Below are 26,658 nucleotides of genomic sequence, written 5' to 3'. Positions count from 1 at the left end.
ATCAGACCACAGCAAAATCACAGTCTACTTGAACAGAGCAATACTCAATCATGAGGCATCAAAGCCAAAGGAACTGAGTAACATTAAGAAATGCTATAGATGGAAGGAATGCAGTTTGGAAACCTACCAAAAAACAATTAGGCAACAGCAAATTCAATCCCTTTTAGACAACTTCCTGGGTAAAACGTTCCACTGCAATAGTGAAGGTGTAAACTTGGCAGTAGAAAGTCTTAACAGTATATTTGACCTCTCAGCTTCCCTATCAAATCTAAAAATCTCAAATAGAAAACCGAAGAAAATGAACAACAATGACAAATGGTTTGATAAAGAATGCAAAAATCTAAGAAATAAATTGAGAAACCTGTCCAACCAAAAACATAGAGACCCGGAAAACCTGAGTCTACGCCTTCACTATGGTGAATCACTAAAACAATACAGAAATACACTACGGAAAAAGAAGGAACAGCACGTCAGAAATCAGCTCAATGTAATTGAAGAATCCATAGACTCTAACCAATTCTGGGAAAATTGGAAAACACTAAACAAACAACAACACGAAGAATTATCTATCCAAAATGGAGATGTATGGGTAAACCACTTCTCCAATCTTTTTTGCTCTATAACAAAGAATAAAGAGCAAAAACATATACATGATCAAATCCAAATCCTAGAATCAACTATTAAAGACTACCAGAACCCACTGGATTCTCCTATTACCTTGAATGAGTTACAGGACAAAATAAAAACCCTCCAACCCAAAAAGGCCTGTGGTGTTGATGGTATCCTTAATGAAATTATCAAATATACAGACAACAAATTCCAATTGGCTATATTAAAACTCTTTAACATCGTCCTTAGCTCTGGCATCTTCCCCAATATTTGGAACCAAGGACTGATCACCCCAATCCAAAAAAGTGGAGACAAATTTGACCCCAATAACTACCATGGAATATGCGTCAACAGTAACCTTGGGAAAATACTCTGCATTATCATTAACAGCAGACTCGTACATTTCCTCAATGAAAACAATGTACTGAGCAAATGTCAAATTGGCTTTTTACCAAATTACCGTACAACAGACCATGTATTCACCCTACACACCCTAATTGACAACCAAACAAACCAAAACAAAGTCAAAGTCTTCTCATGCTTTGTTGATTTCAAAAAAGCCTTCGACTCAATTTGGCATGAGGGTCTGCTATACAAATTGATGGAAAGTGGTGTTGGGGGTAAAACATACGACATCATAAAATCCATGTACACAAACAACAAGTGTGCGGTTAAAATTGGCAAAAAACACACACATTTCTTCACACAGGGTCGTGGGGTGAGACAGGGATGCAGCTTAAGCCCCACCCTCTTCAACATATATATCAACGAATTGGCGCGGGCACTAGAACAGTCTGCAGCACCCGGTCTCACCCTACTAGAATCCGAAGTCAAATGTCTACTGTTTGCTAATGATCTGGTGCTTCTGTCACCAACCAAGGAGGGCCTACAGCAGCACCTAGATCTTCTGCACAGATTCTGTCAGACCTGGGCCCTGACAGTAAATCTCAGTAAGACCAAAATAATGGTGTTCCAAAAAAGGTCCAGTCGCCAGGACCACAAATTCCATCTAGACACCGTTGCCCTAGAGCACACAAAAAACTATACATACCTCGGCCTAAACATCAGCACCACAGGTAGCTTCCACAGAGCTGTGAACGATCTGAGAGACAAGGCAAGAAGGGCATTCTATGCCATCAAAAGGAACATAAATTTCAACATACCAATTAGGATCTGGCTAAAAATACTTGAATCAGTCATAGAGCCCATTGCCCTTTATGGTTGTGAGGTCTGGGGTCCGCTCACCAACCAAGATTTCACAAAATGGGACAAACACCAAATTGAGACTCTGCATGCAGAATTCTGCAAAAATATCCTCCGTGTACAACGTAGAACACCAAATAATGCATGCAGAGCAGAATTAGGCCGATACCCACTAATTATCAAAATCCAGAAAAGAGCCGTTAAATTCTACAACCACCTAAAAGGAAGCGATTCCCAAACCTTCCATAACAAAGCCATCACCTACAGAGAGATGAACCTGGAGAAGAGTCCCCTAAGCAAGCTGGTCCTAGGGCTCTGTTCACAAACACAAACACACCCCACAGAGCCCCAGGACAACAGCACAGTTAGACCCAACCAAATCATGAGAAAACAAAAAGATAATTACTTGACACATTGGAAAGAATTAACAAAAAAAAAAACAGAGCAAACTAGAATGCTATTTGGCCCTAAACAGAGAGTATACAGTGGCAGAATACCTAACCACTGTGACTGACCCAAACTTAAGGAAAGCTTTGACTATGTACAGACTCAGTGAGCATAGCCTTGCTATTGAGAAAGGCCGCCGTAGGCAGACATGGCTCTCAAGAGAAGAAAGGCTATGTGCTCACTGCCCACAAAATGAGGTGGAAACTGAGCTGCACTTCCTAACCTCCTGCCCAATGTATGACCATATTAGAGAGACATATTTCCCTCAGATTACACAGATCCACAAAGAATTCGAAAACAAATCCAATTTTGATAAACTCCCATATCTACTGGGTGAAATTCCACAGTGTGCCATCACAGCAGCAAGATTTGTGACTTGTTGCCACCAGAAAAGGGCAACCAGTGAAGAACAAACACCATTGTAAATACAACCCATATTTATGTTTATTTACTTGAACTTGTGTGCTTTAACCATTTGTACATTGTTACAACACTGCATATATATATAATATGACATTTGTAATGTCTTTATTGTTTTGAAACTTCCGTATGTGTAATGTTTACTGTTCATTTTTTATTGTTTATTTGACTTTTGTATATTATCTACCTCACTTGCTTTGGCAATGTTAACACATGTTTCCCATGCCAATAAAGCCCCTTGAATTGAATTGAATTGAATTGAGAGAGAGAGCGAGAGAGAGAGAGACAGAGAGACAGAGAGACAGAGAGCGAGAGAGCGAGAGAGAGAGAGAGAGAGAGAGAGAGAGAGAGAGAGAGAGAGAGAGAGAGAGAGAGAGAGAGAGAGAGAGAGAGAGAGAGAGAGAGAGAGAGAGAGAAAGAGAGAGAGAGAGAGAGAGAGAGAGGGATGGGGGAATAGAAGTTATAAAAGTGACAACCAGAGCATTGATTTTCCACGTGAGGAAATGGTTGGTGAACCACTCCACTAGTACATAACACCAACAGCATCCGGAGAAGAAGCCTAACTACCAATTATTCCCATGTTTCATGCAGTAACTTTGAGTGCCTGCAACAGCATTCTGTAAGCCCTTGGGTGTCAGATACTTTAGGATTAGGGAAGCAAACATAGTTCATAACTCAGTCAGTATTTGACATGAGAGAGAGAGACCGAGAGAGAGAGACCCTCAGTCTGCTTCAATCAGTCCTTGTAAAGTTCTTGAAGAGTGAGTGATTGAACAGACAACTACACAGACCTGTGTTCAGAACACATGCAGTGTTGATGGAGGAACACATGACACGTGATTGATGCTGACACCAGCACAGACAGGGTTAACACAGAGCAAACACACTGTCTGCCTCCATCACACACTGCACTGATCAGCTAACCTAATTAGCATGCAGACATACACCTATGTGTGCGCAGACACACACGCACACATGCGTGTACACACTCACACAAACACACACATGAACACACAGAAAGAGAGAGAGAGAGACAGAGTGAGAGAGAGAGAGAGATGAGAGAGACTGACACAGAGGCAGAGAGCGACAGAGAGCGACAGAGAGAGAGACAGAGAGCAACAGAGAGAGATGAGAAACTGACAGAGAGAGATGAGAGAGAGAGAGAGATGAGAGACCGACACAGAGAAGGATGAGAGAGACTGATAGAGAGAGAGAGAGATGAGAGATGGACACAGAGAGAGACAGAGAGCTGAAGGCTACATCACACAGATACAGAAACCATCCTCTGTTTACAAATGAATAATTTCTGCATTTCAGTCATAACATTTGAAGGTATTATCATTTCTAATTAATGTTACAGAGTTTTCTGCATGAGAGGGGAAGATCATTCTGTCTTTTTCTCCAACAGAAACAGAGATAGAGATAAAGTGGGAACGACTGTCACCTCAATAATGATCAGGGAGATGGAATGTGATCTGAAAAGGTGCTTTGGCTAGACAGATAACACAGTGACCCACGCTAAGGAGATGCTTTAAACTCTCTCTCTCTCTCTCTCTCTTCCCTCTCCCTCTCTCTCTCTCCCCTCTCTCTCTCTCCCCTCTCCCTCTCTCTCCCCTCTCCCTCTCTCTCCCCTCTCCCTCTCTCTCTGTCGATCAGTACTCAACCTTAAAACACAAGAAACTGATATAATTCTTAGCCAGTGTCATGACGTGCCCTGGGGCACACTGTGGTATTGCACCCAATAGATACGGGAGTTTATCAAAATTGGATTTGTTTTCAAATTCTATGTGGGTCTGTGTAATCTGACGGAAATATGTGTCTCTAATATGGTCATACATTTGGCAGGAGGTTAGGAAGTGCAGCTCAGTTTCCACCTCATTTTGTGGGCAGTGTGCACATAGCCTGTCTACTCTTGGGAGCCAGGTCTGCCTATGGCGGCCTTTCTCAATAGCAAGGCTATGCGCACTGAGTCTGTACACAGTCAAAGCTTTCCTTAAATTTGGGTCCGTCACAGTGGTCAGGTATTCTGCCACTGTGTACTCTCTGTTTAGTGCCAAATAGCATTCTAGTTTGCTCTGTTTTGTTAATTCTTTCCGATGTGTCAAGTAGTTATCTTTTTGTTTTCTCATGATTTGGTTTGGTCTAATTGTGTTGCTGTCCTGGGGCTCTGTGGGGTCTGTTTGTATTTTCTCTCTTTCTCCACAGTTTTATGACTTTACGACAGGTCATAAATACCTGGTAGAAACTGCCATGCAATATTGAGAGAGTCTACCAGAACAAAATACTTATTTTGTTCAAAACTCCTAATCCCCAAAACAATATTTCTACTTTGAGAATGTGGGAATGGCCCGTGGACATTTAAGGGATAGTTATGACGAGTGTGTTTCATTTGGTGATCTCATGAAGGACAGGAAACACACATCTCTTAAAGTGTACATTTCCCAGCTGTCAGGTTTATATCTAAATATTGTGAAACATATGTGATTAAACATGAAACTATTTGTGAAAAGATGTAATGTGATGTTAACCTTCTAAATGAGAGTATGGGTTTTCATATAAAGATAACCAAATCAACGGCCACGCCCACGTGAGCATAGACATTACGTGGGCGTCATGGAACCGCCCTTTTCTACTGAAGTGTATAAAACCCGCTCCTGATTAAATTCACATTAGGCTAGAAAACATGCAGCTGACGCTTCATGTGAAATGGTTTAAACTACAACTATACCACAGGACAAGTCAGACAATTCTACAATTCTATAGGCCACGGAGACCATACAGCTGTAGTTTGGCTACATGGCTGGAAATGGTTCAACTCTGAGACTATCGATCACTACAAAACAAGAGCAAATCTTAGACACATAATTACTAGTCTGCAGCTAAAAATTATATAAGTCTAGAACGAGAATACCGACAACCCCCAAAGCATCTATTATATGAGAACATTTCCGAATGGTACTCTGAAGTATCCATCCTAACCACCTACAACCACGAAAGACATTGTGACTTCAAGGAAAGTTAATCAGAGACTCTGATGAACTCTACAGGACTATCGAGGATTCCAACAGAGAAGACAACAACAACATACGGGCGTAAATATATAATTTGCAATTATTCTCGAATGAGCTGCCGTTCATGTGCAAAGGATTAACATTTCAAGGAATATAATTCTAGACTGTGTGTAGTGAATCCATTTAGTCTTTCCCGCTCTTTCTCAGTCCCCACCCCTTTCCTTTGTCTACCAAGCCGTCATATCGGTTTAGCCCACTAGGGACTTTTGAGTTATATTCAGAAAATAATCTTAATCTCAACATTTTCCGTGGTGCTCCGACTTCCTAGTTAATTCATGTTTACATGATTAGTTTAATCACTTAATAATTAAACCTAGGGAACTGAACCACTGCACATGCATAAACACAAATATACACAAATATACACATATACACACACGCAAACACACACAACAAACTCCCATTGACTCATGCACATGTACACATACAATACCAGTTAAAAGTTATTTTTACTATTTTCTACATTGTAAAATAATATTGAAGACATCAAAACTATGAAATAACTCATATGGAATCATGTAGTAACCAATTTTATTTTAAACAAATCAAAATATATTTACATTTTATATTTTTCAAAGTAGCCACCGTTTGCCTTGATGACAGCTTTGCACACCCTGGCATTCTCTCAACCAGCTTCGGCTGGAATGCTTTTCCAACAGTCTTGAAGGAGTTCCCACATATGCTGAGCACTCTTCACTCTGCGGTCCAACTCCGCGGTCCAATCCCAAACCATCTCAATTGGGTTGAGGTCGGGTGATTGTGGAGGCCAGGTCATGCAGCACTCCATCACTCTCCTTATTTTTCAAATAGCCCTTACACAGCCTGGAGGTGTGTTGGGTCATTGTCCTGCTGAAAAACAAATGATAGTCCCACTAAGCGCAAACCAGATGGGATGGCGTATTGCTGCAGAATGCTGTGGTAACCATGCTGGTTAAGTGTGCCTTGAATTCTAAATAAATCACAGACAGTGTCACCAGCAAAGCACCCCTACACCATCACACCTCCTCCATGCTTCACGGTGGGAACAATACATGCGGAGATCATCCGTTCACCTACTTTGTGTCTCACAAAGACAAGGCGGTTGGAACCAAAAATCTCAAATTTGGACTCATCTGACCAATGGACAGATTTCCACCACTCTAATGTCCATTGATCGTGTTTCTTGGCCCAAGCAAGTCTTTTCTTCTTATTGGTGTCCATTAGCAGTGGTTACTTTGCAGCAATTCGACCATGAAGGCCTGATTCATGCTGTCTCCTCTGAACAGTTGATGTTGAGATGTGTCTGTTACTTGAACTCTGTGAAGCATTTATTTGGGCTGCAATCTGATGTGCAGTTAACTCTAATGAACTTATCCTCTGCAGCAGAGGTAACTCTGGGTCTTCCTTTCCTGTGGCGGTCCTCATGAGAGCCAGTTTCATCATAGCGCTTGATGGTTTTTGCGACTGCACCTGAAAAAACTTTCAGTGTTCCTGACTTTCATGTGTTAAAGTAATGATGGACTGTCATTTGTCTTTGCTTATTTGAGATGTTCTTGCCATAATATGGACTTGGTCTTATCTGCTGTACACCACCCCTACCTTGTCACAACACAACTGATTGGCTCAAACTCATTAAGAAGGAAAGAAATGCATTCCAGGTGACTTCCACATGAAGCTGGTTGAGAGAATGCCAAGAGTGTGCAAACCTGTCATCATGCACATTTGTGGCCTGCTGGAGGTCATTTTGCAGGGCTCTGGCAGTGCACCTCCTTGCACTAAGGCGGAGGTAGCGGTCCTGCTGCTCGGTTGTTGCCCTCCTACGGCCTCCTCCACGTCTCCTGATGTACTGGCCTGTCTCCTGGTAGCGCCTGCATGCTCTGGACACTACGCTGACAGACACAGCAAACCTTTTTGCCACAGTTCGCATTGATGTGCCATCCTGGATGAACTGCACTACCTGAGCCACTTGTGTCGGTTGTAGACTCCATCTCATGCGACCACTAGAGTGAGAGCACCGCCAGCATTCAAAAGTGACCAAAACATCAGCCAGGAAGCATAGGAACTGAGAAGTGGTCTGTGGTCACCACCTGCAGAATCACTCCTGTTCTGGGGGGTGTCTTGCTAATTGCCTATAATTTCCACCTTTTGTCTATTCCATTTGCACAACAGCATGTGAAATTTATTGTCAATCAGTGTTGCTTCCTAAGTGGACAGTTTGATTTCACAGAAGTGTGATTGACTTGGAGTTACATTGTGTTGTTTAAGTGTTCCCTTTATTTTTTTGAGCAGTGTATTTATTGTATAGCATATGTTTTTTTAGAAAAATGTGCATATTTCAGGTATAAATCATAGTTTACATTGCAGCTACAGTCAGAAATTGCACCGAAAGGAGACAGAAAAATTACAAACACCAACGCCAAATAACTAAATACTCATCATAAAACATTTCTGAAAAATACATAGTGTACAGCAATTGAAAGACAGGCATCTTGTGATTCCAGACAATATTTCCGATTTATCAAGTGTTTTACAGCGAAAACACAATATAGCGTTATATTAGCGTAGCCACCATAGCCAGAAACACTTGGGCGCCGACGATCAGTTCACATGCACGAAAGATATTAGAAATAGCATCATAAAATGTTTCTTACTTTTGGTGATCTTCCGTCAGAATGTTGGACAAGGTGTCCTTTGTCCAGAACAGTCGTTGTTTGGATCTTGGAACGGCAAATTTCCCTCTTGATTTAGCATGGGCACTTGCCAAGTGGCACGGATCTCTCCAACGTCAACAAAGTCAGAGAACGGAACACGACAAAACTCACGAAAAAATTTCAATAATCTGATTAAACTATATTGAAAAAACATACTTTACGATGATATGGTCACATGTATCAAATAAAATCTAAACCGGAGATGTTAGTTGTCCATAACGACAGCTAAACAGAAAGCAAATCCATGTCCTCTTTCGCGCGCTCCAGAAACAGGGAATGGACGGTCACGTCATACAAAGAGCTTTAATTCCACCTCAGACCAAGATAGACACGAAATTTCTTCTCTCACCGCCTCTTGACAACCAGGGGAAGGTGTATGAAGTGTACGTAGACTCTTACGTTCATTGCCCATGTATAGGCATGAAGTTGAACAGAGCATCGATTTCTGACATTCCACTTCCTGGTCAGGAAATGTGCTGCAGAAGGAGTTTTGTTTCACTCAGAGAAATAATTCAAACGGTTTTAGAAACTAGAGAGTGTTTTCTATCCAATAGTAATAATAATATGCATATTGTACGAGCAAGAATTGAGTACGAGGCCGTTTGAAATGGGAACGATTTAACTGGCTACTCAATACTGCCCCTTGCAGCCATAAGAAGTTATCCTGATAAAGTTATCCTTTATCCTGGTAGAACATAACACTAACGGATGTCTCATTTCACATTTAATTAACCCTCTACTTTGGGCCAGATTCATGCATAAATCATAGAAATGTAATATTGATGTCTCTACTATTTAGCTTCTTGTCAGAGACGTGAAGAGCCGGGAATCTGACTGTCCATATCTTACATCTCTTCTCTACGGGACTAAGCCTCACTTCAGCTAAGAGCACGGAAATGTTATTTTCGGAGAATTGATGTCAATTCTGTTTCTGTCAGCTCTGCAAACTATCCTCCATGATGAAAACCAACCGCTCTATGACAGTTGGCATTCAAATTGGCATTATATTTACAATGGATTATATTGGAACTAGTGCCAGAATTCAACTATTCTAGCGTGTTGCGTGACAATAAAAGGTTTGCCACTGAAACATTGACTACTCTCCTTTCATTTGCCTTTGTTTTTCAATATCACACAACCCCAGGGGATAATTGTCTTTACAGAGTAGCGCTGAGCTCAGTGTCAATAACACACACTAATGAATGAATCATCTTATGGATGTAATATCCTTATCTGCTGTGTGGTGACTGAGCCCTCTGGCTTGTCTTGCATGATCAGCCTGCTGTCTTTCCCCGACAGTGTCGGTGGTTGAGGTGATATGTGTCTGTATTCACTATCTGGCCCTGCTAGACGGGAAAGTATACGACTACTTCGTTACAACACTTTCTGATCACAAATGGGATTTCAACCACAAACCCTCATCTTTAATGTTAACCCTAACATTACCCCTAAACCATAAATTGAACAAATTCTAACATTCATTGTCACTCTAGTTCTCCCCAGTTTCTGAATGCAAAAAGTCAGGCCCGCAAACAAACACCAACAACTGTACTGTGAACAGCAGTCGGCCTCCAGTCCCCATTTTAGAGGGAAGACACTCAAATTTTGTACCTGACAGATGAGAAATCTGCTGAGTCTGCAATCTGGGCCTGAGTGGTGTGTTAATGCAGTGGTCTGTCTGGTCACTCTTTCACTCGCTCTCTTGCTCTGCGTACCAATGGACTTATCTATCCCACTTTCATGACTCTCTCTTTCCTCTATACCTCAGTTTTTTTCTCTCCCTTGCCTTCCATCTGTCCCCGTGTCCATCTCATCCTCTCCTCTATACCTCTGTCTTTTCTCCCCCTTTCCTTCCATCTGTCCCCGTGTCCATCTCATCCTCTCCTCCTCTACGTGAGTCTATTATTCATCTGTAAAGTGACAGTGGGCAGGCTTCTCCGTACCTCAAATAAGGAGATACATGCTGTTTCATTATTGATGCCAGAGCCACTGTTTGTTTGGTAAGGGCTGTGACACCGCAGAGAGAGAGAATGGAAGAAAGGAAGGCTGGTGGACGGACAGAAGAGGGACAGAGAGAGAGGGAGAAAACGAGAGGCGAAGGGACACAGGAAACAGAATGAATGAAAGACTAAAGAAGACATAAATCACACAGTACAGTATGTGTTTATCTCCTGTCTTTGGGGAAGACAGACAGACACAGTACAGTATGTGTTTACCTCCTGTCTTTGGGGAAGACAGACAGACACAGTACAGTGAGTGTTTACCTCCTGTCTTTGGGGAAGACAGACAGACACAGTACAGTATGTGTTTATCTCCTGTCTTTGGGGAAGACAGACAGACACAGTACAGTATGTGTTTATCTCCTGTCTTTGGGGAAGACAGACAGACACAGTACAGTATGTGTTTATCTCCTGTCTTTGGGGAAGACAGACAGACACAGTACAGTATGTGTTTACCTCCTGTCTTTGGGGAAGACAGACAGACACAGTACAGTATGTGTTTACCTCCTGTCTTTGGGGAAGACAGACAGACACAGTACAGTATGTGTTTACCTCCTGTCTTTGGGGAAGACAGACAGACACAGTACAGTATGTGTTTACCTCCTGTCTTTGGGGAAGACAGACAGACACAGTACAGTATGTGTTTATCTCCTGTCTTTGGGGAAGACAGACAGACACAGTACAGTATGTGTTTATCTCCTGTCTTTGGGGAAGACAGACAGACACAGTACAGTATGTGTTTATCTCCTGTCTTTGGGGAAGACAGACAGACACAGTACAGTATGTGTTTATCTCCTGTCTTTGGGGAAGACAGACAGACACAGTACAGTATGTGTTTATCTCCTGTCTTTGGGGAAGACAGACAGACACAGTACAGTATGTGTTTATCTCCTGTCTTTGGGGAAGACAGACACAGTACAGTATGTGTTTACCTCCTGTCTTTGGGGAAGACAGACAGACACAGTACAGTATGTGTTTACCTCCTGTCTTTGGGGAAGACAGACAGACACAGTACAGTATGTGTTTATCTCCTGTCTTTGGGGAAGACAGACAGACACAGTACAGTATGTGTTTATCTCCTGTCTTTGGGGAAGACAGACAGACACAGTACAGTATGTGTTTATCTCCTGTCTTTGGGGAAGACAGACAGACACAGTACAGTATGTGTTTATCTCCTGTCTCTGGGGAAGACAGACAGACACAGTACAGTATGTGTTTATCTCCTGTCTTTGGGGAAGACAGACAGACACAGTACAGTGTGTGTTTATCTCCTGTCTTTGGGGAAGACAGACAGACACAGTACAGTGTGTGTTTATCTCCTGTCTTTGGGGAGTACAGACAGATACAGTACAGTGTGTGTTTATCTCCTGTCTTTGGGGAAGACAGACAGACACAGTACAGTATGTGTTTATCTCCTGTCTTTGGGGAAGACAGACAGACACAGTACAGTATGTGTTTATCTCCTGTCTTTGGGGAAGACAGACAGACACAGTACAGTATGTGTTTATCTCCTGTCTTTGGGGAAGACAGACAGACACAGTACAGTATGTGTTTATCTCCTGTCTTTGGGGAAGACAGACAGACACAGTACAGTATGTGTTTATCTCCTGTCTTTGGGGAAGACAGACAGACACAGTACAGTATGTGTTTATCTCCTGTCTTTGGGGAAGACAGACAGACACAGTACAGTATGTGTTTATCTCCTGTCTTTGGGGAAGACAGACAGACACAGTACAGTATGTGTTTATCTCCTGTCTTTGGGGAAGACAGACAGACACAGTACAGTATGTGTTTATCTCCTGTCTCTGGGGAAGACAGACAGACACAGTACAGTATGTGTTTATCTCCTGTCTCTGGGGAAGACAGACAGACACAGTACAGTATGTGTTTATCTCCTGTCTCTGGGGAAGACAGACAGACACAGTACAGTATGTGTTTATCTCCTGTCTTTGGGGAAGACAGACAGACACAGTACAGTATGTGTTTATCTCCTGTCTTTGGGGAAGACAGACAGACACAGTACAGTATGTGTTTATCTCCTGTCTTTGGGGAAGACAGACAGACACAGTACAGTATGTGTTTATCTCCTGTCTTTGGGGAAGACAGACAGACACAGTACAGTATGTGTTTATCTCCTGTCTTTGGGGAAGACAGACAGACACAGTACAGTATGTGTTTATCTCCTGTCTTTGGGGAAGACAGACAGACACAGTACAGTATGTGTTTATCTCCTGTCTTTGGGGAAGACAGACAGACACAGTACAGTATGTGTTTATCTCCTGTCTTTGGGGAAGACAGACAGACACAGTACAGTATGTGTTTATCTCCTGTCTTTGGGGAAGACAGACAGACACAGTACAGTATGTGTTTATCTCCTGTCTTTGGGGAAGACAGACAGACACAGTACAGTATGTGTTTATCTCCTGTCTTTGGGGAAGACAGACAGACACAGTACAGTATGTGTTTATCTCCTGTCTTTGGGGAAGACAGACAGACACAGTACAGTATGTGTTTATCTCCTGTCTTTGGGGAAGACAGACAGACACAGTACAGTATGTGTTTATCTCCTGTCTCTGGGGAAGACAGACAGACACAGTACAGTATGTGTTTATCTCCTGTCTCTGGGGAAGACAGACAGACACAGTACAGTATGTGTTTATCTCCTGTCTTTGGGGAAGACAGACAGACACAGTACAGTATGTGTTTATCTCCTGTCTTTGGGGAAGACAGACAGACACAGTACAGTATGTGTTTATCTCCTGTCTTTGGGGAAGACAGACAGACACAGTACAGTGAGTGTTTATCTCCTGTCTTTGGGGAAGACAGACAGACACAGTACAGTATGTGTTTATCTCCTGTCTTTGGGGAAGACAGACAGACACAGTACAGTATGTGTTTATCTCCTGTCTCTGGGGAAGACAGACAGACACAGTACAGTATGTGTTTATCTCCTGTCTCTGGGGAAGACAGACAGACACAGTACAGTATGTGTTTATCTCCTGTCTCTGGGGAAGACAGACAGACACAGTACAGTATGTGTTTATCTCCTGTCTTTGGGGAAGACAGACAGACACAGTACAGTATGTGTGTATCTCCTGTCTTTGGGGAAGACAGACAGACACAGTACAGTATGTGTTTATCTCCTGTCTTTGGGGAAGACAGACAGACACAGTACAGTATGTGTTTATCTCCTGTCTTTGGGGAAGACAGACAGACAGACACAGTACAGTATGTGTTTATCTCCTGTCTCTGGGGAAGACAGACAGACACAGTACAGTATGTGTTTATCTCCTGTCTCTGGGGAAGACAGACAGACACAGTACAGTATGTGTTTATCTCCTGTCTTTGGGGAAGACAGACAGACACAGTACAGTATGTGTTTATCTCCTGTCTTTGGGGAAGACAGACAGACACAGTACAGTATGTGTTTATCTCCTGTCTTTGGGGAAGACAGACAGACACAGTACAGTATGTGTTTATCTCCTGTCTTTGGGGAAGACAGACAGACACAGTACAGTATGTGTTTATCTCCTGTCTTTGGGGAAGACAGACAGACACAGTACAGTATGTGTTTATCTCCTGTCTTTGGGGAAGACAGACAGACACAGTACAGTATGTGTTTATCTCCTGTCTCTGGGGAAGACAGACAGACACAGTACAGTATGTGTTTATCTCCTGTCTTTGGGGAAGACAGACAGACACAGTACAGTATGTGTTTATCTCCTGTCTTTGGGGAAGACAGACAGACACAGTACAGTATGTGTTTATCTCCTGTCTTTGGGGAAGACAGACAGACACAGTACAGTATGTGTTTATCTCCTGTCTTTGGGGAAGACAGACAGACACAGTACAGTATGTGTTTATCTCCTGTCTCTGGGGAAGACAGACAGACACAGTACAGTATGTGTTTATCTCCTGTCTTTGGGGAAGACAGACAGACACAGTACAGTATGTGTTTATCTGCTGTCTTTGGGGAAGACAGACAGACACAGTACAGTATGTGTTTATCTCCTGTCTTTGGGGAAGACAGACAGACACAGTACAGTATGTGTTTATCTCCTGTCTCTGGGGAAGACAGACAGACACAGTACAGTATGTGTTTATCTCCTGTCTTTGGGGAAGACAGACAGACACAGTACAGTATGTGTTTATCTCCTGTCTTTGGGGAAGACAGACAGACACAGTACAATATGTGTTTATCTCCTGTCTTTGGGGAAGACAGACAGACACAGTACAGTATGTGTTTATCTCCTGTCTTTGGGGAAGACAGACAGACACAGTACAATATGTGTTTATCTCCTGTCTTTGGGGAAGACAGACAGACACAGTACAGTATGTGTTTATCTCCTGTCTTTGGGGAAGACAGACAGACAGACAGAGGTAGAGAGAGAGAACTAAAGTGTTGTTCTCCCCTTCTCTAATCCTTACGTCTCTCTCTTCTTTTCTCTCTCTCTTGTGGTGTTAATATGCACTCCTCTCTCTGCTGGAGTGTAAAGGTGACTCGCATTAGTTTCTGTCCCACTGTCACTGGTGTGTTCACTTCACTTGAGTGTCCTTGCTTGCTCTCTCTCTCTCTCTTTCTCTCTTTTTCCATCCATCCCCCTTCCTTTCTATGTAGCTACAGTTGTTAATGCATACACTGCCACCCACTGTGAGTAGTGTCTAGTACTGTACATATTAGTCATATCTAAAAGGAGACGTAGGCTGCCTTGACACTTTCCAGGCAGTAGAGTCAGTTAGCACTCTACCAACCTCTTCCCTGTTAATATTGATGGAGAACAAAGGTGTGTGTGTCATGCTTTAGCAGCTCTCTGCGATGGGCCCAAACACACCTACAAAACACACACACACACTGAAGGTAAGGCACACAAACATTGTGGCACAGACACTCCAACATACACATTTATAGACAAACACAGAAACACAACCAGATAGGCCTACACACTGGAAAATATGCACATTGACACAGACGGCCAAAAACTCTCTCTCTCTCTCTCTCTCTCTCTCTCTCTTTCTCTCTCTCTCTCTCTCTCTCTCTCTCTCTCTCTCTCTCTCTCTCTCTCTCTCTCTCTCTCTCTCTCTCTCTCTCTCTCTCTCACACACACACACACACACACACACACACACACACACACACACACACACACACACACACACACACACACACACACACACACACACACACACACACACACACACACACACACACACACACACACACACACACACACACACACACAGCCCAACATTCCGTGTTACAGTAGCCAGTAAGCAGCTCTGTGGTTGTGTTTTGTCTTGCATCCATTCATCTCCACCCTATCTTTTAATACGCTCCAGATGCTGCATCCATCAACAGACAGTCAGTCAAGGACAGATTCTACTACCCTCCATCATTACATACAACCACAGAGAGAGACACACAGGGAAAGAGTGGAAGGATGGAGGGAGGGAGAGGAGGAATGAGGAAAAGGGGGGATTAAAACAATTCCAGAAATAAGCTCACGCACGTCAAAGGGAGTTGTCAAAACTTCACTGTTGGTTACAAAGAGGACAGGTGACCCCTCACACCCCACGCTCTGTCACAGTCTGCACAGATTCACCTAGCAATGAAGTAAGTCACTGAACAGGCACAAGATACAGGAAGAAAGACAGTTGAACTTTGGTGAAAGCCATCCCTAGACGAACATAGGAGACGAACATAGAGAGTAAGACTAACATTTGCATTTTGGTGAAGCTATGAGCAAGTTATTTCCCCCTGTTAATACCCTGTCTTTTTTTACTGCCTCTCTATATCTCTTCTCTGACATTTTGTGCATTACCTTCCCATGATGCTCTAAAAGCTACCTCTCATTTGGCACAGTATTGGGCAACTCCATTAACCATGTTTTCCTTTTTGGCAGAAATGTAGCAGTAGGCCTATCCCTAAACCACTCAGTAATGAATGAACTGTTATTTTGCCGTTCTGTGGCCCTGTCTCTCTTTCCAGTTTCAGACTAATATTATTGGGCTATTTGGCACATTATCCAGCTAGCTTGATTATAGGGCTAACTTCATTCACCATTTGTTCTTCCTCTTACTCAAAAAGCAGGCCTAGGCCTAACCATTCCATGAACAAACTGTTACTCTCCCTCTCTCACCCTTTCTCTCCCTTTTCTGCCACAATTGTGTTTGGCTCATTATGAGGCTATCTTGGTAGAGGTTGTTGGGCCGGTAACCGAAAGGTTGCTGCTTTGAATACCGGAACCAACAAGTTAATAAAAAATGTCACTGTGCCCTTGAGCAAGGCACTTAACCCTAATTGCTCCAGGAGCGCTGTTCAATGGTGACCCCGGCCATGACGCCACTCCCCACGAGTGTCTCAGGGGGAGTTGGATATGGTGACCCCGGCCATGACCCCACGCCCCACGAGTGTCTCAGGGGGAGTTGGATATGGTGACCCTGGCTGTGACCCCACGCCCCACGAGTGTCTCAGGGGGAGTTGGATATGGTGACCCCGGCCATGACCCCACGCCCCACGAGTGTCTCAGGGGGAGTTGGATATGGTGACCCTGGCCGTGACCCCACGCCCCACGAGTGTCTCAGGGGGAGTTGGATATGGTGACCCCGGCCGTGACCCCACGCCCCACGAGTGTCTCAGGGGTAGTTGGATATGAAGAAACACATTTCCATTACACACTTGTGTAAAAGTACAAATATAAGCACACCCCAAATTCTTATTATTATTCAGTTAAAAACGTTTTGTTCTCCTCGACAGATAAGTTAACTCTTCTGTGCCAGACAGTGAGTGGTCTTTGGTCTCGGGGTTTCGCCTCGGGGTTCATGGCTCTTGAATCACAGAAGTGACGCATGTGTAACGGTCCTGACCTGTTTTATGTTGTTTTTTGTATGTGTTTAGGTCAGGGCATGTGTTTTGGGTGGGCAGTCTATGTTATCTGTTTCTATGTTGGTTTTGGTTGCCTGGTATGGCTCTTAATTAGAGGCAGGTGTTTTGCGTTCTCCTCTAATTAAGAGTCATATTTAGGTAGGGTGTTCTCACTGTTTGTTTGTGGGTGATTGTCTCCTGTGTCGTCGAATGTATGTACCATACGGGACTGTTTGGCTGTTCGTTTATTTTGATGTCGTCTGTTTCCTGTCCGTGAGTTTACGTTTAGTTATGTAAGTTTATGTTCAGGTTTCGTCAACGTCGTTTTCTTGTTTTGTATTTTTGAAAGTGTTTTGTTTTTTCGTGTTGCCATCATAGTTTTTTCAAATAAAGAGATGGCCTATTTCCCTACTGCTGCATTTTGGTCTGATGATCCTTCTCTCCTCTCCTCGTCCGAGGATGAGGAGAGAGACAGCCCTTACAGAATCACCCACCACGCTAGGACCAAGCGGCAAGGGAAAACTCAACGGAGTAAGGGACAGGAAAAGAAGGAGCAATGGACATGGGACGATATATTGGACGGAAAGGGTTGCTACACATGGGAGGAGATCCTGGCTGGTAGGGATCGCCTCCCATGGGAACAGCTGGAGGCACTGAGGAGAGCAGAGGCTACCGGAGAGAGGAACCGGAGTTATGAGGGAACGCGTCTGGCACGGAAGCCCAAAAAGCCCGTAAGTAACACCCAAAAATTTCTTGGGGGGGAGGCTAAGAGGTAGTGGGCCAAGGGCAGGTAGGAGACCTGCGCCCACTTCCCAGGCTTACCGTGGAGAGCGGGAGTACGGGCAGGCGCCGTGTTACGCAGTAGAGCGCACGGTGTCTCCTGTACGAGTGCATAGGCCAGTGCGGGTTATTCCACCTCCCCGCACTGGCAGGGCTAGATTGGGTGTTGAGCCAGGTGTCATGAGGCCGGCTCAACTCGTCTGGTCTCCAGTGCGTCTCCTCGGCCGGCATACATGGCACCTGCCTTACGCATGGTTTCCCCGGTTCGCCTACATAGGCCGGTGCGGGTTATTCCACCTCCCCGCACTGGTCGGGTGACCGGGAGCATTCAACCAGGTAGGGTTGGGCAGGCTCAATGCTCAAGAGTGCCAGTACGCCTCCACGGTCCGGTATTTCCGGCGCCACCTCCCCGCCCCAGCCTAGTACCTACAGTGCCTACACTACGCACTAGGCTACCAGTGCATCTCCTGAGCCCAGTTCCTCCTCCACGCACTCTCTCTGTAGTGCGTGTATCCAGTTCGGTGCCTCCAGTTCCGGCACCACGCACTAAGCCTCCTGTGCGTCTCCAGAGCCCTGTACACACTGTATCTTCTCCCCCTACTAATCCTGATGTGCTTGTCCTCAGCCCGGTGTCACCAGTGCCGGTACCTCGCATCAGTTATAGAGTGGGCTTTGAGAGTACAGTGTGCCCTGTCCCTGCTCCCCGCACTAGTAGGAAGGTGCTTATCCTTAGCCCGGTGCCTCCAGTTCCGGCACCACGCACCAGGTCTACAGTGCGCCGTATCCGGCCAGAGCCATCCGTCTCACCAGCGCCATCTGAGCCATCCGTCTCCCCAGCGCCATCTGAGCCATCCGTCTCCCCAGCGCCATCTGAGCCATCCATCTCCCCAGCGCCATCTGAGCCATCCGTCTCCCCAGCGCCATCTGAGCCATCCGTCTCCCCAGCGCCGTCTGAGCCATCCGTCTGCAATGAGCCTACAGAGCCGCACGCCAGACAGGAGCCGCTAGAGCCGCACGCCAGACAGGAGCCGCTAGAGCCGCCCGCCAGACAGGATCTGCCAGAGCCGCCAACCAGACAGGATCTGCCAGAGCCGCCAACCAGACAGGATCTGCCAGAGCCGCCAACCAGACAGGATCTGCCAGAGCCGCCAACCAGACAGGATCTGCCAGAGCCGCCAACCAGACAGGATCTGCCAGAGCCGCCAACCAGACAGGATCTGCCAGAGCCGCCAGCGAGCCATGACCAGCCAGAGCCGTCCTGCTATGACCAGCCAGAGCCGTCCTGCTATGACCAGCCAGAGCCGTCCTGCTATGACCTGCCAGAGCCGTCCTGCTATGACCTGCCAGAGCCGTCCATTCAGGACCAGCCAGAGCCGTCCAGCCAGGACCTGCTAGAGCCGTCCAGCCAGGGCCTGCCAGAGCCGTCTAGCCAGGGCCTGCCAGAGCCGTCCAGCCAGGACCTGCCAGAGCCGTCCAGCCAGGACCTGCCAGAGCCGTCCAGCCAGGACCTGCCAGAGCCGTCCAGCCAGGACCTGCCAGAGCCGTCCAGCCAGGACCTGCCAGAGCCGTCCAGCCAGGACCTGCCAGAGCCGTCCAGCCAGGATCTGCCAGAGTCCCTCAGCCAGGATCTGCCAGAGTCCCTCAGCCAGGATCTGCCAGAGTCCCTCAGCCAGGATCTGCCAGAGTCCCTCAGCCAGGATCTGCCAGAGTCCCTCAGCCAGGATCTGCCAGAGTCCCTCAGCCAGGATCTGCCAGAGTATATCAGCCGGGACCTGCCCCTTGTCCCGGTGTTGCCCCTTGTACCGGTGCTGCCCCTTGTACCGGTGCTGCCCCTTGTCCCGGTGCTGCCCCTTGTCCCGGTGCTGCCCCTTGTCCCGGTGCTGCCCCTTGTTCCGGTGCTGCCCCTTGTTCCGGTGCTGCCCCTTATCCCGGTGCTGGTCTTTATCCTGGTGCTGCCCCTTATCCTGGTGCTGCCCCTTGTCCCGGTGCTGCCCCTTGTCCCGGTGCTGCCCCTTGTCCCGGTGCTGCCCCTTGTCCCGGTGCTGCCCCTTGTCCCGGTGCTGCCCCTTCTCCCGGTGCTGGCCATTCATTTAGGGGATGTTAGTTTTAGGGTGGTCATTGGGAGGGGAAGACAGAAGCGGGGAGTGACTATGGTGGTGTGGGGACAGCGTCCAGAGCCGGAGCCACCACCGTGGTCAACTGCCCACCCAGACCCTCCCCTGGACTTTGTGCTGGTGCGCCCGGCGTTCGCACCTTGAGGGGGGGGTTCTGTAACGGTCCTGACCTGTTTTATGTTGTTTTTTGTATGTGTTTAGGTCAGGGCATGTGTTTTGGGTGGGCAGTCTATGTTATCTGTTTCTATGTTGGTTTTGGTTGCCTGGTATGGCTCTTAATTAGAGGCAGGTGTTTTGCGTTCTCCTCTAATTAAGAGTCATATTTAGGTAGGGTGTTCTCACTGTTTGTTTGTGGGTGATTGTCTCCTGTGTCGTCGAATGTATGTACCATACGGGACTGTTTGGCTGTTCGTTTATTTTGATGTCGTCTGTTTCCTGTCCGTGAGTTTACGTTTAGTTATGTAAGTTTATGTTCAGGTTTCGTCAACGTCGTTTTCTTGTTTTGTATTTTTGAAAGTGTTTTGTTTTTTCGTGTTGCCATCATAGTTTTTTCAAATAAAGAGATGGCCTATTTCCCTACTGCTGCATTTTGGTCTGATGATCCTTCTCTCCTCTCCTCGTCCGAGGATGAGGAGAGAGACAGCCCTTACAGCATGACTCAGCCATGGATAAACCAGACACGACCACAGATATAATCCTCACATCACGCAAGGGGAGACAGGGGAAATAAGCCTGAGAATAAATGTGAGAAAAATGTACAAGGTAAGCCCCCCCGAAAATGTCCCAACAAAACAAAGCCCTGGCTCACCTAGGGGTCGTAGTGTTGTGGTGTCGTTGAGGGGTCCTCCTCTCGCCTCACACGAAGCCATTTCAATCACCATATGCGCACGCATGCAGGTGGCCAGGCCTCAAGGACATAGCGAGCTTTAGCAGGAGAGCTGCTGTTTTAAAGCGGTTCCACGGTCCCAAGACTCCCGCTGAGAGACTCACGTTCCGTTTTATCACACTTTCTTTTATTTCTTCTGCCCTGAACGAACAGCTTATCACACCAGAGATAAGGCCAATTATCTGCTCAATTAATGCCAGAACCTGTTGCCAGCACTGGGCCAAATGACCTCAGATTCGGATTCAGAACACTTGAATGTCCTCAGAGGGGCAATTAATTTTGCAGCAGTCATAGAACATATCACATATAAAATGTTTAAATTAAAATGAAAAAACAGCCACAAATAGCAAAGGATATTTCCAAGCCAGTAGGCAGGGTAAGTGCAACTTCATAGTCAAAGTGCAAGTGCTAAGTGTAATTACGCAAACATTTTGTTAAGTTGCAGAATTGCATTCAGAATGAAAGAGTACTTGGCCCTATTTCATTTTTTTCCATTGGTGGCAAGTAGCCTAGTGGTTAAGGTTATTGGGCCAGTAACCAAAATGTTGCTGGTTCAAATCCCTGAGCCGACTAGGTGAAGAAAAGCAAGGCACTTAACCTTAGTTGCTCTGGATAATAGTGTCTGCTAAATGACAAAAATGTAGTCTGTACCTGCGGCCAGAGGGAAGGGGGTGGACTGGGTGGGATGAGTCAACTGAAAACCCAGTATTTCTATGTCAAACGGTTTTGTCCAATTTACTGTGATGTATATATTGTGTAATATTGGGATGTAAACTCAAAATTTGAATACATTTCAACTCTCTATATATATATCTGACATGGTACAGGTGTCTTCTTTTGTTAAGCCCATAACCATGTGTGTGAGGTGTAAACTTTTTGTTTCAAAGTTGATTTGTTTAAGACTACCAAGAAAAACTCTGTGTGACCCTGATTTAGCCCATTGCCATAAAAGTTTAGCAAGTTACAGCCTACCAAAACAGAAGAGGGGATATTTTAGAAATTAATAAACAAATTGGTTATCACTGTCAGTCCATTCAGGCATGTCTTCTAGTGCCTGAGGTGATCAGGTCTGTCTCTTGTTGGTGCATCCCAGTTAGTGTTGAACCCAACACCCTTATTTGATTTATTAACCTTCATTTAACCAGCGGAAACCCATTAAGACCAGGAACTCATTTCCAATGGTGCCCTGAGAACCACAGTTCAAACAATGTGAGCAACACATTTAAGAATGATCACCACAAAATGAGTTACAACATTTAAAATAAGTTACGTTCCATTCAAAAGGACAGTAAAAACAAATACATACAATCAATCAAAACAAGGGCAGTTTTCATTGGTCACATTTTTTATCAGAGACCTAAATTCCCCTTCTGGGACCAGATAATGCCGTTTTAGAATGAACTGTAGGTCATCCCAGGACGGAGAGGCATAGTAACTGAAAGCAGTCTTCCCTAACTCAGAGAACACCCGCGGAGACCTGTTGAACAGCTAAACTCAAAGGACAGTGATAGATGGAAAAACACAGACAGGATACCGTAGAGTAATAACCCAGTTACTAGACGTTCTTCTTCAAAGGACGAACATGTTGCCAACGAGGTGTACGCTACAAAAAAAGGAGTATAAGAGAGATTTATCTCTTTTCTTCATGTTTAATATGCATCAATCGGCACCTTGTCAATCTCTTTGGTATGTTGTGATCTTTGGCTCCTACCTGGCTATAGGAGTGTACACACCAACACCTTTCAGCCACCATAGTGAGCCATGACACACACACACACACACACACACACACACACACACACACACACACACACACACACACACACACACACACACACACACACACACACACACACACACACACACACACACACACACACACACACACACACACACACACACACACACACACACACACACACACACACACACACACACACACACACACGGAGACATAAAGCGTCAGTTGTTCAACCCTAAGCAGTGTAGAGTAGCCTCTGGACAGGGAACACACTAGACAAACACAACACAAGATTCAACAACCACAACTCTCTGAACAACCTTACATACAGACATAGATATACTCATTGGTGCAGAACAAAAAACATGTATTCACACTTGCACACTGACTCACAACACACACAGCCAAGCAAGATAAAAACAGACACCAGATCCCACAGACACTAAACACATGGTCACATACATAGAGACAGTCTGTCAGACAGTCAGACATGTATTTCATTTCAATTAAATCACAACCTCCCACCACCATCAGTTCTTGGCATAACCAACTGGTTTTATGTCGTTTTTAGATGGAGTTCTGTGCTATCAGCTTAATACAGCATAGAGAAAGAGCTCTGTCAATCATTCAGCACATCAACAGAATCTGTAGGCCAGTGACACAATCTACCCCCCCTCCCCACACAAACACACACACAGCACATTTCATCTCAGTAAAGACCATCTGTTACATACGCTGCAGCTCTAATCTGTGGAACTAGATAGAGCAGTTTCCTCCCCTGCTTTGACACACAGACAGAGCCATCATGAATAACCACTCATACACATCAATCACTGCACATCACCCATCATCGCTCTTCTTTAAAATAGAACAGGAGCTTTCCAGTGCTTTTCAGATGAAATATATGCAGAGGCCTCTCCAAGAGATGGAGACAGAATGCACAAAGGTGTAATGAGTGTACAGACATACACTAAGACACACACACATGTACACACCACAAAGACAAAGACCTGCGCATGCACACATACACACACATACACACATAAAGGCGCACGCACACACACACACACACACACACACACACACACACACACACACACACACACACACACACACACACACACACACACACACACACACACACACACACACACACACACACACACACACACACACACACACACACACAAGGAGGGGAGGGGAGATGGAGGAGGGGAGGAGAGGTGGAGGAGGATGAGGAGGAGGAGGGGAGGAGGAGAGGTGGAGGAGGGAAGGGGAGGGGAGGAGATGTGGAGGAGGGGAGGAGAAGGAGGGGAGGAGGGGGGACGAGGACAAGGGGAGAAGAGATGGAGGTGGAGGAGGAAGAGGAGGAGGGGAGGGAGGAGAGGTGGTGGAGGAGGAGGAGGAGGAGGATGAGGAGGGGAGGAGAGGTGGTGGAGGAAGAGGAGGAGGGGAGGGAGGAGGAGGAGGAGGAGGAGGGGAGGAGAGGTGGTGGAGGAAGAGGAGGAGGGGAGGGAGGAGGAGGAGGAGGGGAGGAGAGGTGGTGGAGGAAGAGGAGGAGGGGAGGGAGGAGGAGGAGGAGGAGGAGGAGGGGGGGGAGGAGAGGTGGTGGAGGAAGAGGAGGAGGGGAGGGAGGAGAGGTGGTGGAGGAGGAGGAGGAGGAGGAGGAGGAGGAGGAGGAGGAGGAGGAGGAGGAGGAGGAGGAGGAGGAGGAGGAGGAGGAGGAGGAGGAGGAGGAGGAGGAGGAGGAGGAGGAGGAGGGGAGGAGAGGTGGTGGAGGAGGAGGAGGCGTGCTGGTAGGGAGTACTGTGGCTGTAGTGGAGCTGAATAGGGAGGGAGGCAGGGGGTCTTTAACTGTCACATTCATGATATCATGAGTGGGGGGTGGCAGGGTTCAGAGGGAGAGAAGGGTTATGCAATGTATTATTAATTTTGATTATGCCCCACATTTGTATTCTTTTGTTGTGAGAGCTTGACAGGCCCCATGGAGAACCTGGCTTTCCCATGCCAACTAAGTCCTGTCTGACACACTATAACCTGTCTGACACACACACGCATGCACACACTCTCACACACACATACATACATTCAGAGACAAACCAACTCTCCATCACTCTTGAACAAACACAAGCGCACAACACACATACGTACATACATTCACACACAGAGCCACATCCATTGCACGCAAACACACATACTCACAAATGTACAAACACAGAGAAACACACAAAAAGCAAACTCCCCATCACTCACAATCACACTAATACAAACACGCACACTGTCTTATATAGGAATAGAGAGATAAAGTAGTTTCTTACCTTCCTCAGCTGAATTAGACTGGAGAAACAGAGAGAGAGAAAGAAAGACACTCCACATCTCCACTACAGAATGACACTAACCCAGAGAGGGAGGAGGGAGGGAGCATGAGAGAGAGAGAAAGAGAGAGAAGGAGAGAGAGAGAATGAGAGAGAAAGAGAGAGAATGAGTGAGAGAGGGAGAGCGAGAGAGAGAGGGGGAACTAGGAGGAGGAGTCTGTCTGCTCTATTTCAGAGAGAGAGAGAGATATGGGGAGATGGATGGGGGAAGGAGAACAAATCATTTTCAGAGTGAAGGAAAAAACGACAGCAGCACCAACATTGTGCCAGGCGTGAGGTAAACACTCCACATTCATAACTGTGGAAACGAGAACGATAGAGTGTGGCGGAAAAATTGACAAACAAGTTTGGCTGGTTTGCACTAGAACCACTGTCTAGACATACCCAGATATCCTTCTCCTGTATGCTATCCTTCTGGGTAAAACACACATTAATTCAGGCTGGTGCTGGAGCTGGCATGAAACTATGGTATCACTAGCATATCTGAATTCCGTAACAACATGCATTTCTTGGAGCTGTGGTGGGGGAGAGAGTCCCAATATTTGTTTTTTTGTCATACTTTTCATGGAAATCATCAAAATTTAGACAAGTGCTCTCTCTGGCTCCTTTCTGTGCTCTCTCTCTCTTTCTCTCTCGCTGTCTTTCAATTCAATTCAATTCAAGGGGCTTTATTGGCATGGGAAACATGTGTTAACATTGCCAAAGCAAGTGAGGTAGATAATATACAAAAGTCAAATAAACAATAAAAAATGAACAGTAAACATTACACATACAGAAGTTTCAAAACAATAAAGACATTACAAATGTCATATTATATATATATGCAGTGTTGTAACAATGTACAAATGGTTAAAGCACACAAGTTCAAGTAAATAAACATAAATATGGGTTGTATTTACAATGGTGTTTGTTCTTCACTGGTTGCCCTTTTCTGGTGGCAACAAGTCACAAATCTTGCTGCTGTGATGGCACACTGTGGAATTTCACCCAGTAGATATGGGAGTTTATCAAAATTGGATTTGTTTTCGAATTCTTTGTGGATCTGTGTAATGTGAGGGAAATATGTCTCTCTAATATGGTCATACATTGGGCAGGAGGTTAGGAAGTGCAGCTCAGTTTCCACCTCATTTTGTGGGCAGTGAGCACATAGCCTGTCTTTTCTTGAGAGCCATGTCTGCCTACGGCGGCCTTTCTCAATAGCAAGGCTATGCTCACTGAGTCTGTACATAGTCAAAGCATTCCTTAAGTTTGGGTCAGTCACAGTGGTTAGGTATTCTGCCACTGTGTACTCTCTGTTTAGGGCCAAATAGCATTCTAGTTTGCTCTGTTTTTTTTTGTTGTTAATTCTTTCCAATGTGTCAAGTAATTATCTTTTTGTTTTCTCATGATTTGGTTGGGTCTAACTGTGCTGTTGTCCTGGGGCTCTGTGGGGTGTGTTTGTGTTTGTGAACAGAGCCCTA

At 45.4% G+C, this 26,658-nt stretch overlaps 1 protein-coding gene across 1 annotated transcript in view; it reads right to left on the bottom strand.

The window, feature by feature from the left end:
- The window catches only part of LOC129837818 (ephrin type-B receptor 5-like), a 95,852-nt gene extending 70,443 nt beyond the window's left edge, over nucleotides 1-25,409 (bottom strand). The window contains exon 1 of the mRNA XM_055904273.1: nucleotides 25,142-25,409. Within this exon, the coding sequence (XP_055760248.1) occupies nucleotides 25,142-25,199 (58 nt within the window). The 5' untranslated portion in view covers nucleotides 25,200-25,409. The remainder of the gene's footprint in view (nucleotides 1-25,141) is intronic.
- Nucleotides 25,410-26,658: the final 1,249 nt, after the last annotated feature.

The sequence above is a fragment of the Salvelinus fontinalis genome, chromosome 38 (genome assembly GCF_029448725.1).
Source record: "Salvelinus fontinalis isolate EN_2023a chromosome 38, ASM2944872v1, whole genome shotgun sequence".
In the NCBI taxonomy this organism is placed as follows: Eukaryota; Metazoa; Chordata; class Actinopteri; order Salmoniformes; family Salmonidae; genus Salvelinus; species Salvelinus fontinalis.
Note: the sequence above shows the minus strand (reverse complement) of the source record. Positions and strands in the feature narration are given on the sequence as shown.